Here is a 14,716-nt window from a genome sequence, read left to right on the forward strand (position 1 = left end):
CGAGGTGCTTGAAAGTAAACGGCTGCAACGTCCGTTCCCGATTGGCGCTCTGGGAGTGTGGGTGGGAGGGAGCTTCGCTGCAGCCCTCAGCATAAAATGCAAACTGGTTTATAAAACTATCCATTATAAACCATTCCTTCTGAGGTGTTTACTTCCCTGGGAAGTTGGACAGAATCCGGCTTGTTCAGATCCTGCGGATTTCCATTCGTGCCAGGTCCAAATCCAACTGGCCAACAACCTGCACGGGATTGACAGGCTGTACGACCACTCACCGCTGAAGACGAACGGGTAAGTCTCAGCCTGGCCTATGAGTGTGGAGTGGGGGCGTGGTTTGGCTCTCCGGTCCGGGCCCTGGTCGGTGTGTAGAGACCGACGGCCCATCTGTTGCTGATTGACAGGCTGTTCGACCACTCAGCGGCTAGATCCTCCCATGAATCGTAAGAGCGAGGTACGGCCTGGCCTATGAGTGTGGAGGGAGGGGGCGTGGTGTTGCTATGAGGTCCCGCCCTTTTCGGGCCCTGGTGGTGGTGTGCGCGGAGGTCGGTGACCGGCGCCGGTTTGAGCATTTCCTCGCTCCCAAACCGAGCGGCTTTCTGCAAGCATTGCTCGTTCCTCCATGGCTCCCGAGGTCAGTTCGGGGAAGAGGGTGCAGTAGGTGACACCATGGAAGACTCCGATTCGGAGTCCGTGCGAACGGTCAAGGAGCTGCCGGACGACACGGCGCCAAAACCGGCAGCTCAGCGAGATGATTCCGGGGGCCCGAGCGCCGAGGCTGCAAACAGGTATGCATCTGCCAGGTCAGGAGTCAGCCCTGCTTCCCAACTTGCCATGGCGTTAAATTCTAATATAGACGAGAAATGCGGAATGCAACATCCAAATCTCCTGGCGATTCTCTGATTCAAGTTTGGCCAATCTCTCTTTGCAAGTGGTACCTTGTGGACGTGGTGTTGTGGAGTTAATGGGTTTGATGTCGATTAATTCAAGGAGCTTTCGGCAACGAATCCAGGATCAGTTTTAATATTGCCGGCATATGTCGTGAAATGTGTTGTCTTTGCGGCAGCGGTGCAATGCAATACAATAAATAATAGATAAAATATCCGCTAGTTACAGTAATTCCTTAACGATGGATGCCACCTTTTTTTGAGGCATTGTTCCTTGAAGATGTCCTGGATACTAAAGAAGGCCTCGACGGAGTGTATTTGGAAAGAATTGTGAGTGAATCGAAGACTAGAGGACACAGCTCTCATAATAGAGGAATGTTCATTTAGGACGGAGATGTGGAGGATTTCTTAAGCCAGAGAATGGTGAATCTGTGGAATTCGTTGCCATAGGCAGCTGTGGAGACCAAGCCATTTGGTATATCTAAGATGGAGGTTAATTGGTCAGGGCAGGAAGAGATACCGGGAGAAAGCAGGAGATTGGAGCTGAGGGGGAAAGTGGATTAGCCATGATGAAATGGACTCGATGGGCCAAATGGCTTAATTCTGCTCCAAAATCTTATGGTCTTCCTTGAAGACCACAATGGAATCTGCTTCCACCGCATCTGCCATGTGTGTTCGAAATTTCACTTGTGGGGGGTAAAGAGGCATTTTGCTCTTCCTTCTTTTTGTCTCCATTATTGTGAACAGACTCCCACCACACGCTCTTTGCACCTCTTTTTAAATTTTATGTACTTCTGTCAAATTACCCCTCGACATACTCTTCAAAGAAAACAGCCGCAGGAATCATTCTTGTAAATTGTTTCTGGATCTTCAAAAGCTTTCACATCCTCCCTTCTGTGCTGTATTACCTATAACTGTGATATATAGTGAATTTGGATTAATTAGGACTCGTCATGACCAATACATCTTGGCCCAATTAAGTGGCTGTCTCATTTATCTGAGATTTTGTGGAAGTGGTTAAAAAAAATTAAAGAAAAGCTGAGTTACAAATTATGTATTTAAATGAAATTAGAACACTGTCAATACTACTACAGTATTATAAATGTGTATTTGTTCCTAATAGTCATTCACAGAGAAATTCATGTAGTGTACTCTGCCATGTTCTTTTAATGGATGGTTTGCCATGTTGTATGAAGTGGGTGATCATGGTCTTTCCATGACCATGATTGTTCTTAGCAAATTTTTCTACAAAAGTGGTTTGCCATTGCCTTCTTCCGGGCAGTGTCTTTACAAGATAAATGCTACTATCAATACTCTTAAGAGATTGATGTCAGTGGTTGCATAACCAGGACTTGTGATCTGTACCGGCTGCTCATACGACCATCCACCGACCTGCTCCTATGATTTCATGTGACCCTGATCGGTGGGGAGATGGGCTAAACAGGTACGATACCTTTTCCAAGGGTGTCCTGAAGGCTAGTGGAGGAAAGGGGCACTTTACACATCCTTTGCTAAAGATGCATGTCCACCCTGCCACCCTGTAATTGATTGTAAATGCGCAAAGTCAGTGCAGACACCTAGTGCAGACTGCCTTCATACAATGCTTTAGATGACTGCATCCTCCAAAACTTCATTTTCCTTGTAACTTTCAAGATAATTGTTGTTACCTTCAAATTCTTGGTAGTTTCTAACTTGCTGAAGTAGTGAAATTGTTTTATTTTCACTCCTGGCCATTTCTGGCATCTCCAAGTCTGAATGCTTGAAACCGCAGTGAGCAAGTGGATCGTGAAGCAGGTATCCTTGTTCAATTCTGCTGCTGTTGGTACGGATTCTGTATTTCTCTCCGTGACTGTGTGCTCCTGTTTCTTCCCAGAGACCAAAGATGTACATGTTAGTAGATTAATTGGTCACATGAGTGTGATTGGGCTTTTGAGTTGGAAGGGCCAGTCACCATGCTGTATCTCTGAATAAATAATGCATAAACTTACCTTTGAGTTAAACATCTTCTGCCGTATTCATTCAGTCTGATTGTAGGCTCTAATCACTGTCCTCTTTGCAGTTCACAGTACTGCCACGTTATGTCTCATCTGCAGATTTAGAAATTACAACTAGCATGCCCAAATGTTGGTTATTAATGTAGATCGAAAGAGGCAATATTCTTGGCACCATTCAGTATCATTTTTATCGTCAATGACAAAGTAGACAGGAAAGGACTAGTCTCGGGTTTGATGAATTGGAATCAAATCTCATCATCAGAACTGTAATTAAATAATAGTTCTTAAGGTGAATTTGATTCAGTGATAGTCTTGTAAGGGAAAATTATAAGTTAAATTCCTTGGTTCACTAAAGACAGTAAAATTGAATTGACTTTATTTCTTACATCCTTTGCATACATGAGAAGTAAAAATCTTTACCTTGCCTCTCTATCTAAATGTGCAATCATAGTATTTTATAATTTATAATAAATAGAACAGTCAATATACATAGAAATACACTCAAATCAGTGTGAGTTAATCAGTCTGATGGCTTGGTGGAAGAAACAGTCCCGGAGCCTGTTGGTCTTGGTTTTTATGCTGTGGTACTGTTTCCTGGATGGTAGAAGCTGGAATAGTTTGTGGTTGGGGTGAATCAGGTCTCCAATGATCCTTCAGGCCCTTCTTACACACCTGTCTTTGTAAACGTCCTGAATCATGGGAAGTTCACAACTACAGGTGTGCTGGGTTGTCTGCACCACTCTTTAAAGAATCCTGTGATTGAGGGAGGTACAGTTCCCATACCAGTCAGGATGCTCTCAATTGTGCCCCTGTACAAAGTTCTTAGGAATTAGGGGCCCATGCCAAACTTCCTTAACTGTCTGAGGTGAAAGAGGACCTGTTATGCCTTTTTCAGCACACAGCTGGTGTGTACAGACCACTTGAGGACCTCAGTGATGTGGATGCCGAGGAACTTAAAGCTGTTCACCCTCTCAACCCCAGATCCATGGATGTCAATAGGGGTTAGCCCATCTCCATTCCTCCTGTAATCCACAACCAGCTCCTTTGTTTTTGCCACATTGAGGAGAGATTGTTTTCTTGACACCATTGTCAGACAGATGAGTAGGCCACCTCGTCGTTTGAGATTAAGCCAGTTGGCAAATTTAATTAGCAGATTAGAGCTATGGGTGGCAACACAGACATGAGTATACAGGGAGTAAAAGAGGGGACAATACACCCTGAGGGGCTCCTGTATTGAGAATCAGAGGAGGTGAGGGAGCCCACTCTTACCACCTGCCAGCAATCTGACAGGAAGTCCAGGATCCAGCTACACAAGGCAGGATCGAGGCCAAGGTCTGTGAGCTTCCTGTCAAGCCTGGATGGAATTATGGTGTTGAATGCTGAACTGTAGTCGAAGAACAGCATTCTCACATAAGCATCCTTCTTCTCCAGATGTATAAGGACAGTATGTAGAGCAGTGGCTATTGTGTCGCCTGTTGATTGGTTGTGTTGGTAGGCAAATTGTAGGGGGTCCAGTTTGGGTGGTAGCATGCTGCAGATGTAATCCTTGACCAGCCTCTCAAAGTATTTGGTTATTGTTGAGCTGAGTGCGACAGGATGCCAGTTGTTCAGGCACGTTACCTTGGTCTTTTTTGGTATAGGGACAATGATGGATAATTTGAAGCAGGAGCGCACTCTACACTGGGAGAGGGAGAGATTAAAAGTATTTGTAAACACACCTGCCAGTTGTACCTTGCAACTGTCCACTGTTGGAGACATCTCCATACCTGAGCCTCAGAGATGACCAGGTTGCAGGTTGTAGCCGTGGCCTTCCTCGGAGGCTGAGAGTCAGTGACATTGAATTCTGCGTCAAAGCGATTTAGCTCATCCGGGAGAGAGGCCGCGATATTGGTGGCACCACAACATTTGGCTTTGAAGTCAATGATGGTTTGCACATCTCGCCACAAGTCACTTGTGCTACTCGTTGTGAATCTTGACTTAATCTTGTCCCTGTATTGTTGTTTCGCAGCCTCGATAGCTTTGCACAGATTGTAGCTGCATTTCTTTAGCTCCAGCTGATTGCCGGCAACGTAAGCCCTATGTTGTGCGGTAAGTGCTGCTCGCACAGAACTATTGATCCAGGGTTTCTGGTTCGGGAAGACCCTGACCAACTTCTGGGGGACAACATTGTCGATGCACTTCCAGATGAAGCACGTGACTCCATCAATGAACTCGGTGACATCCTCATAATGCAAGACATTCTTGTCCATGTCATTGAAGCAGTCCTGCAGCATGGTGGCCGATTGCTCAGACCAACAGTGGACAGTTTTAACTATGACCGCCTCTTGTTTCAGCTTCTGTCTGTATGTCGGCAAAAGCAGGATCGAAGTGTGATCTGATTTTCCAAACTCTGGGTGAAGGAGAGCTTTGTAAGTGTAGCAGTGGTCAAGTGTCTTATCTCCACGAGTGCTCACCTGGATGTGCTGACAAAACTCCGGAGAGACTTTTGTCAGTGATGCTCAGTTAAAGTCACTGGCGACAATGAAGGCAGCCACTGGGTGTGCAGTCTCCAGTGGGTTGATGGTCTCGCACAGTTCCTTGAGAGCCAGGTCAGTATCAACCTGCAGCAGAATGTACACCACTATGATGTTAACAGCCGTGAACTCCCTGGTCAGCCAGTAGGGTCTGCACAGCAGCACCAGGTATTCCAGGTCTGGGGATAAAAGGATTTGAGTGCATGCACATTCTGGGGGTCGCAACAAGCATTGTTGACTGTGAAGCATACCCTTACTCCTTTATTCTTCCCAGTGAGGTTTTTTGACCTATCCACCCAGAACAGGGAGAACCCAGAGGGTTCAATAGCGTGGTCCAGTATCTCCTCTGTCAGCCAGGTCTCCACGAAGCACAAAACGTTGAATTCCTTTGTTTCCTGCTGGTAGGAGATTCTGACCGTCACTTCACACAGCTTGTTGTCCAGGGACTGAATGTAAGCCCAGGAGTATGCTGGGGAGCGGTGGCCAATTAGCACACTGTCTCAGCCTCACCAGGACGCTGGCCCTTCTTCCTCACTTGTGGTGCTTCTTCCGAGGTAGTGGCAATGTAAGAGATGAGTCTTCCATGGATCATACAAGCAGGGTTTCCAGTGTAGGAAAGGTGGCACAGTGGGTAAATGCCGTCTTTCCAATGTTCAGAAGGGTCAGTCTACTGTAATCAATGTGACTGTCAAGCTACTTGAACAAAAAATGCTAAGAAAATTGTAGAAATAATAGTATACTGTAGATAGCAGTATATTAGCAGTACTGTAGATGAACAGAACAATCATATGACAAGTGCTGGCTTGTTAACACAAGTGAGAACTAGGTCCGTTACAGAAAGCTTAGAGTCACGGAGTGATACTGCACAGAAACAGGTCCTTCGGCCATTCTGACCAAGATGTCCCATCAAAGCTCGTCCCATTGGGAAATAATTTGGAAGATGTGTAGCTCAGATGGTTGATGGTTGGGTTGAGTCGTTCTCTGATCTTGGCAATTTTCTTGCAAACGTTTTGTCACCATGTGAGGAGACATCGTCAGTATGCTTTTGATTTTGGTGTGCGTCCTTTGAATGCTTGGCCTTTATAGACTTACTAATCAGCTGATTGGACTTAATTTTGGAAACTCGGTTGTGATATGGGGAGGCAATCTCATCGCTTCTTGGATGTGTGGCGAACTTTGTGTGTTGTGGTCTGGAATTTTGCTTGTGTTGGACAAGCCAACAGCAACATTGCAGACCAAAAGAACGAACCAAGCAATTAGACAAGACCTATGTGGTCTGCAAAATCCAGTATGGGGACTGCAGCAAATATTATTTCGGCCAAACTGGGCAAAAACTATCCTGGAGGATCCATGAACATCAACTGGCTGTAAAACGGCATGACTAACCCTTGCTAGCCTCTATCCAAAGGGGCACAAATTTGACTGGGCATTGGTGAAATTCATGGTCCAAGCGAGTAACCACATGCAAGAGAATTCCTAGAAGTGTGGCTTTCCGCAAACAATTCTATAAACAGACACGTAGATCTCAATTCTGTTTATGAGCTGATGTGGGCAAAATTCCAAACCACAACGCACAAAATTCGTCCCGTAGCCAATCAGTGATGAGATTTCCTCCCCACATCACAACTGGGTTTCTGAAATGACATCCGAATGGCTAATTGATAAGTATATAAAGGCCAAGCATTTGGAGGACACACCACAACCAACGGCTCACTGATGACGTCTCCTCGAACGGTGACAAAATGTTTGGAAGTAACTTGTCTGTGTGTGATGGTATCTTACTTGCTGGTCCTGAGGGAAGGCCTCTGCATTTGTCTCTCTCCTTTGATGCTGATAGAGGGTGTTACCAAAGTTCTGCGATTTGTGGATTAGTCTGTGGACTTTCAGTTTTATGTTTTTATCTTCTGTGGCTTCACCTGTTCTTCCTTGTTGCTGTTTGATGTGATTTGTTAGGTTATTTTTGTTTGGGGGAGGGTTAGGATTTGACATTCTTGCCACTTGTACAATTTTGTTTTTTTTTGTGTGGGGTGGGGGTTTGATGTTTGTGTTGCTGTTTACAAGATTTGTTTTTTTTTGTTCACTGGGAGGTTGATGTTTTACTTTGAATGACTTCCATGGTTTTCTTTGTTTTGTGGCTATTTACAGGAGATGAATCCTATATCCTATATGCATAAATGACTTGGAATTGTGCCTGTAGAGCACAATTTCAGATTTGGAGATGACCAAAATTTGAAGGTTCAGTGAACTATGCAGAGGATAGCGATAGATTTTAAGGAGACATAGATAGCAGCTTAAATTTAGTATTGGAAAAACCTGAAGTGTTACATTTTGTTAGGGGCAATGAGAGAAAGTGAATGGCAGGTGCAGATACATCTTTGCCTTTCGCGGACACTTGCTTAGCCCCCGATCAGGATCACGTGATCCATAGGAGTAGGTGATGGATGGTCATATGAGCAATTGGTGCATATCACAAGTCCTGGTTATGCGACCATTGACACCAGGCAGACAATCTTTGAAGAGTATTGATAATGGCTGTGTCACCCGTCTTGTAAAGACACTGCCCAGAAGAAAGTGAAGGCATGCCACTTCTGTAGAAAAATTTGCCAAGAACAGTCGTGTTCATGGAAAGACCATGATCACCTACGTCATACAACAGCATATAAGGAAAGAATGACTGCGAGGAGACAGTGGAGTGGTTAAGATTTATAATAATATCAAAAAGAGCAATAACGCTGAGGATTCCAGAAACAAAAAAATCATGTTTTAACAAAGGAAGAGCAAGAAATTGTTAAGGAAGAAGAAAGTACAAGATTTAAAAAAAAAAGTAATCTGGTGAAGAATGTATATGAACTGCAAAAGCATCCATTGAAGGGCAGGAAGAAAACAATGAACCAAAATTTATATTGGTCTCTTACAGTTATGAAACAAGTTAAGCAGGCATTTTGGTTCTTCTTGTATAGAGGTGCAAAGAGAATAAAAAGCTGAAAGAAATAATCATGCCTCTTTTAAAACAAAAATCTGGAGAGATTAATAGCATTGAGGAATTTCCAGGAGTTGTTGACCTACATACAAAAGCTTTGAAAAAGATGGCTGTAGGCATCGAGACATCCTGTAGTTTCTAGAGTATTTCCCATAGTTTGGAAGATGGAAAATGTTATTCCACTGTTCAAGTGATGGAGAGGGAAAACAGAAAACAAGGACTATTTAGTCTAATATTAGCATGCTGGAATCTATTAAAGAGTTGGTGAAATTATATAGGACCATGGAGGGTCAACATCAGTTTATGAAAAGGAAATTATGCTTGATGGAACTAGTCTTTGAGGTTTCCCCTTAGTTGCAGCTAATTGATATGGTATCGGACTTTTTAAAAAACTGCAATAAGATACCACACATTACTAAAGAAAATCAATTCTTTTTGGCTGATTTGGACTGGGGTTTGGTCATCTTTTGGTGTGGGATTCTACCAGTGTTGGGGCGTCGTAGATTTTGGGATAGACGCTGCTGTCAATCATAGCCTGTGTTGGGGCTTTGGATGGATTGTCCATCTGTAATAAGTGGACTAGAAAATACAAACGGATGTACAGCTGAGGCTTTGTAAGGCATTGGTCAGACCACATTTGGAATATTGTGAGCAGTTTTAGGCCCTGTATCTAGGAAAAGGTATACTCGTCCTCGAGAGGGTCTAAATTCTTTGCTACAGATTGCGATGGAACATAAGTCTTTAAGTGTATTTAAGGCAGGGTTTGATACGCTTTTAATTGGTAACATGGTTAAAAGTTGCATGGATTTTCCAGGCGTAGAAAGAGATGAAAAAAAATCAACTATGTTTGAATGGTGGAGCAGACTTGGGCTGAGCCTATGCTTCTGACACTGATGGCAAAACTATGGCACATGTGCCCAAGATTGAATGCTCAAAACCTTTGTTGGCATGTGGTATTGAATGCCATCCCTCAATTCTTTAAACTCTATTCATACTAAAAAGATACAGTTGCAAGAAAAAAATTTTGTGAACCCTCTGTGATTACCTGGATTTTTGCATTAATTACTCATAAAATGTGGTCTGATCTTCATCTAAGATACAATATTAGACAAACATAATCTGCCTAAACTAATAACACACAAATATTCGTACTTTTCCTCTTTATTGAACACATTGTTTAATCATCCACAATTCAGGCTGGAAAAAATATGTGAACCTGTAGCGGTGTGCTACACGCAGCGCTAAAATAACGACATGTTGGTAAACTGCAATTAAAGATGATTTTATTCGAACTTCACAGCCTTGCTTTAAAGCCTCACTCGTCTCGCCCTCCCCGGGCGCGGATGCTCCAAGAGACATGTACTCACAAACCCCCGCAGGCTTTTTCCCTTTGTTGCGGACCTGGCCTTTGTGCCTACACGCTGGCTATTTGTGAGCTGGTTCGAGTGCGCTAGGAAGTGGGTCGCCACAAACCCTTGTATTTAGTAACTAGTAGAACCTCCTTTAGCAGCAATAACTTCCATCAAACTTTTCCTGTAGCTGCTGATCAGACTTGCCACAATGGTGAGGAGCATTATTATTAGACTATTTCTCCATTCAAAACTGTTTCAGTTCATCAATATTTCTGGGATACTTTGCATGAACAGCTGTCTTCAGGTCATGCCACGGCATCTCAATTGAGTTAAGGTCTGGTCTGACTTGGCCATTCCAAAACACAAATTTTCTTCTTTTTAAATCATTCTGTTGTTAATTTACTCTTGTTTTGGTTCATTGTCTTGTTACATCATTCAACTTCTATCAAGCTTTAGATGTCGGACCACTATCCTGACATTTTTCCTGTAAAATGTCTTGATTCATAGAAAACATAGAAACATAGAAAACCTACAGCACAATACAGGCCCTTTGGCCTACAAAGTTGTGCCGAACATGTCCCTACCTTAGAAATTACTAGGTTTACTTATAGCCCTCTATTTTACTAAGCTCCTTGTACCCATCCAAAAGTCTCTTAAAAGACCCTATCGTATCTGCCTCCACCACCGTTGCCGGTAGCCCATTCCACGCACTCACCACTCTATAAAACTTACCCCTGACATCTCCTTTGTACCTACTCCCCAGCACCTTAAATCTGTTTCAGCCCTGGGAAAAAGCCTCAGACTATCCACACGATCAATGCCGCTCATCTTATACACCTCTATCAGGTCACCTCTCATCCTCCATCACTCCAAAGAGAAAAGGCCGAGTTCACTCAACCTATTCTCATAAGGCATGCTCCCCAATCCAGGCAACATCCTTGTAAATCTCCTCTCCACCCTTTCTACGGCTTCCACATTCTTCCTGTAGTGAGGTGACCAGAACTGAGCACAGTACTCTAGTGGGGTCTGACCAGGGCCCTATATAGCTGCAACGTTACCCCCTTGGCTCCTAAATTCAATTCCGCGTTTGATGAAGGCCAATACACTATACAGCTTCTTAACCACAGAGTCAACCTGCGCAGCTGCTTTGAGCGTTTTATGGACTCAGACCCCAAGATCCCTCCGATCGTCCACACTGCCAAGAGTCTTAGCATTAATACTATATCCTCCCATCATATTTGACCTACCAAAGTGAACCACTTCACAGTTATCTGAGTTGAACTCCATCTGCCACTTCTCAGCCCAGTTTTGCATCCTATCAATGTCCCACTGTAACCTCTGACAGCCCTCCACACTATCCACAACATCTCCAACCTTTGTGTCATCAGCAAACTTACTAACCCATCCCTACACTTCCTCATCCAGGTTATTTATTTAAATCACAAAGAATAAGGGTCCCAGTACAGATCCCTGAGGCCAACCTCCATGCAGAATATGACCTATCTACAACCACTCTTGTACTTCTGTGGGCAAGCCAGTTCTAGGTCCACAAAGCAATATCCCCTTGGATCCCATGCCTCCTTACTTTCTCAATAAGCCTTGCACGGGATACCTTAACAAGTGCCTTGCTGAAATCCATATACACTACATCTGTTGCTCTTCCTTCATCAATGTGTTTAGCCACATCCTCAAAAAATTCAATCAGGCTCATAAGGCACGATCTGCCCTTGACAAAGCCATGCTGACTAATACTAGTCATATTATACCTATTCAAATGTTCATAAATCCTGCATCTCAGGATCTTCTCCATCAACTTACCAACCACTGAGGTAGGGCTCACTGGTCTATAATTTCCTGGGCTATCTCTACTCCCTTTCTCGAATAAAGGAACAACATCCACAATCCTTCAATCCTCCAGAACCTTTCCTGTCCCCATTGATGATGCGAAGATCATCGCCAGAGGCTCAGCAGTCTCCTCCTTCGCCTTGCCTGGGGTAAATCTCATCTGGTCCCAGCGACTTATCCAACTTGATGCTTTCCAAAAGCTCCAGCACATCCTCTTTCTTAATATCTACATGCTCAAGCTTTTCAGTCTGCTGCAAGTCATCACTACAATCACCAAGATTGGTTTCCATAGTGCTATTTCCTCTGGGTCCATACACACTTCCCCACTGTCAGACTTTATAGGTCCTATTCTTTCATGTCTTACCCTCTTGCTCTTCATATACTTGTAGAATGCCTTGGGGTTTTCCTTAACCCTGTGCGTCAAGGCCCTCTCATGACCCCTCCTGGCCCTCCTAATTTCCTTATTAAGCTCCTTCCTATTAGCCTTATAATCTTCGAGATCTCTAACATTACCTAGCTCTCTGAACCTTTTCCTCTTGACTATATTTATTACAGCCTTTGTACACCACGGTTCCTGTACCCTACCATAACTTCCCTGTCTCATTGGAACGTACCTATGCAGAACTCCACACAAATATCCCCTGAATATTTGCCACATTTCTTCCGTACTTTTCCCTGAGAACATGTGATTCCAATTTAAGCCTCCAGTTTCCTGCCTGATAGCCTCATAATTCCCCTTACTCCAATTATACACTTTTCTAACTTGTCTGTTCCTATCTCTCTCCAATGCTATTGTAAAAGAGATAGAATTATGATCACTATCTCCAAAATGCTCTCCCACTGAGAGATCTGACACCTGACCAGGTTCATTTCCGAATATCAGATCAAGTACAGCCTCTCCTCTTGTAGGCTTATCTACATATTGTGTCAAGAAACCTTCCTGAACACACCCAACAAACTCCACCCCATCTGAACCCCTTGCTTTAGGGAGATGCCAATCGCTATTTGGGAAATTAAAATCTCCCATCACAACAACTCTGTTATTGTCCTGACGAAGGGTCTCAGCCCGAAACATCGACAGTGCTTCTCCTTATAGACGCTGCTTGGCCTGCTGTGTTCCACCAGCATTTTGTGTGTGTTTGAATTTTCAGCATCTGCAGATTTCCTTGTGTTAACTCTGTTATTATTACACCATTCCAGGATCTGTTTCCCTATCAGCTCCTCGATATCCCTGTTGCTATTGGGCGGCCTATAAAAAAACACCCATTAACGTTATTGACCCCTTCCTGTTCCTAACCTCAACCCACAGAGACTCCGTAGTCAATCCCTCCATGGCGTTCACCTTTTCTGCAGCCGTGACACTATCTCTGATCAGCAGTGCCACTCCCCCACCTCTTTTGCCTCCCTCCCTGTCCTATCTGAAACATCTAAAGCCTGGCACTCTTAAGTAACCATTCCTGCCCCTGAGCCATCCAAGTCTGTAATGGCCACTGCATCATAGTGCCAAGTACTGATCCACACTCTAAGCTCATCCACTTTGTTCATGATGCTTCTTCATTAAAATACACATCTCAAATCATTGGTCTGAATGTATCCCTTCTCTATCACCTGCCTATCCTCCCTCTCGTACTGTCTACAAGCTTTCTTTGTGTGCCAACCTCCTCTTCCCCAGTCTCTTCAGTTCGGTTCACACCCCCCAACAATTCTAGTTTAAGCTCTCTCAGTAGTCTTAGCAAACCTCCCCGCCAGGATATTGGTCCCCCTGGGATTCAAATGCAACCTGTCCTTTTTGTACAGGTCACACCGGTCCCAAAAGAGGTCACAATGATCCAGAAATCTGAATCCTTGCCCCCTGCTCCAAAACCTCAGCCACACATTTATCCTCCACCTCATTCAATTCCTATTCTCACTGTCGCGTTGCACAGGCAGTAATCCGGAGATTACTACCTTTGCAGTCCTGCTTTTCAACTTCCTTCCTAACTCCCTGTAGTCTTTTTTCTGGACCTCTTCCCTTTTCCTACCTATGTTATTAATACCAATATGTACCATGACCTCTGGCTGTCCTCCCTCCCACTGCAGGGTATCTTAGACGCAATCTGAAACATCCTGGACTCTGGCATCTGGGAGGCAAATTACCATCCGAGTTTCTTTCCTGTATCCACAGATTTGCCTGTCTCACCCCTTAACTATAGAGTCCCATATCACTACTGCCTTCCTCTTCCTTTCCCTACCCTTCTGAGCCACAGGGCCAGACTCTATGCCAGAGGCACAGCCGCTGTTGCTTCCCCCAGGTAGGCTGTCTCCCCCAACAGTATTCAAACAGGAGTACTCATTGTCAGGGGGTACAGTCGCAGGGGTACTGTCTCGTGCCTGACCTTCTCCTTCCCCCTCCTGATTGTGACCCACTTGTCTGTCTCCCGTGGCCCCGGTGTGACCACCTGCCGGTAACTCCTTTCTATCACCTCTTCATTCTCCCTGACCAGGCGATGAATAGCCACATCTGACACTGAGCACAGAAAACTGGTCTCACACACATACTTCCTCCTTTCTGCAAATAACACAGGTAAACCTACCTCGCCTCATCCTGTTACCGCCTAAGCCTGTTGAGCCAAAGCCCTATCACTCTGCTGCCTCTCACTCCACTGCTTCTCAATTTTGAATCCCTTGTTCCCTCAATGATTGCAAGCATCCAGGCCCTGAGGCAGCAAAGCAGCCCCAAATCATGATGTTCCTTCCACCATGCTTCACAGTTGGGATGATGTTTTGGAGTTGGTGTGCAGTGCCCTCTTTCTTCAAACATAGCAGAGTGCATTTCTGCCAAGATGTTCAACTTCTGTCTCATTTGTCCACAGAACGTTGTCCCAGAAGCATTATAGAACATTTAGGTGGTCTTTTGCAAACTTGAGACATGCAACAAGGTTTTTTTTGGAGAGCAGTTGTTTCCTTCATGGTGTCCCTCCATGAACACCATTCATGTTCAGTGGTTTTCTTATAGTGGACACATGAACAGAGACTTTAGCAAATTCTAGAGATTTACGCTGGTCTTTTGCTGTTACCCTTCAGCCTCATGTTGAACATGCTGTTGGTGTGATTTTTTTTTTTTGCAGAATGCCCATTCCGAGGGAGAGTAGCAACAGTACGGAGTTTCCTC

At 44.4% G+C, this 14,716-nt stretch overlaps 1 protein-coding gene across 5 annotated transcripts in view; it reads left to right on the forward strand.

Annotated features, from left to right (window-relative positions):
* Positions 1-513: 513 nt before the first annotated feature.
* The window catches only part of LOC132407697 (M-phase phosphoprotein 9), a 105,647-nt gene continuing 91,444 nt past the window's right edge, over positions 514-14,716 (forward strand). For 4 of the 5 annotated variants that reach the window (XR_009516560.1, XM_059994556.1, XM_059994553.1 and 1 more), the window contains exon 1: positions 514-782. Coding sequence is in view for 3 of the 5 variants with exons in the window: in XM_059994556.1 (XP_059850539.1) it covers positions 664-782 (119 nt within the window). In the remaining 2 variants the exon portion in view is untranslated. The remainder of the gene's footprint in view (positions 783-14,716) is intronic. The other variant, XM_059994555.1, reaches the window with a different exon arrangement.

The sequence above is a fragment of the Hypanus sabinus genome, chromosome 18 (genome assembly GCF_030144855.1).
Source record: "Hypanus sabinus isolate sHypSab1 chromosome 18, sHypSab1.hap1, whole genome shotgun sequence".
Taxonomy (NCBI): domain Eukaryota; kingdom Metazoa; phylum Chordata; class Chondrichthyes; order Myliobatiformes; family Dasyatidae; genus Hypanus; species Hypanus sabinus.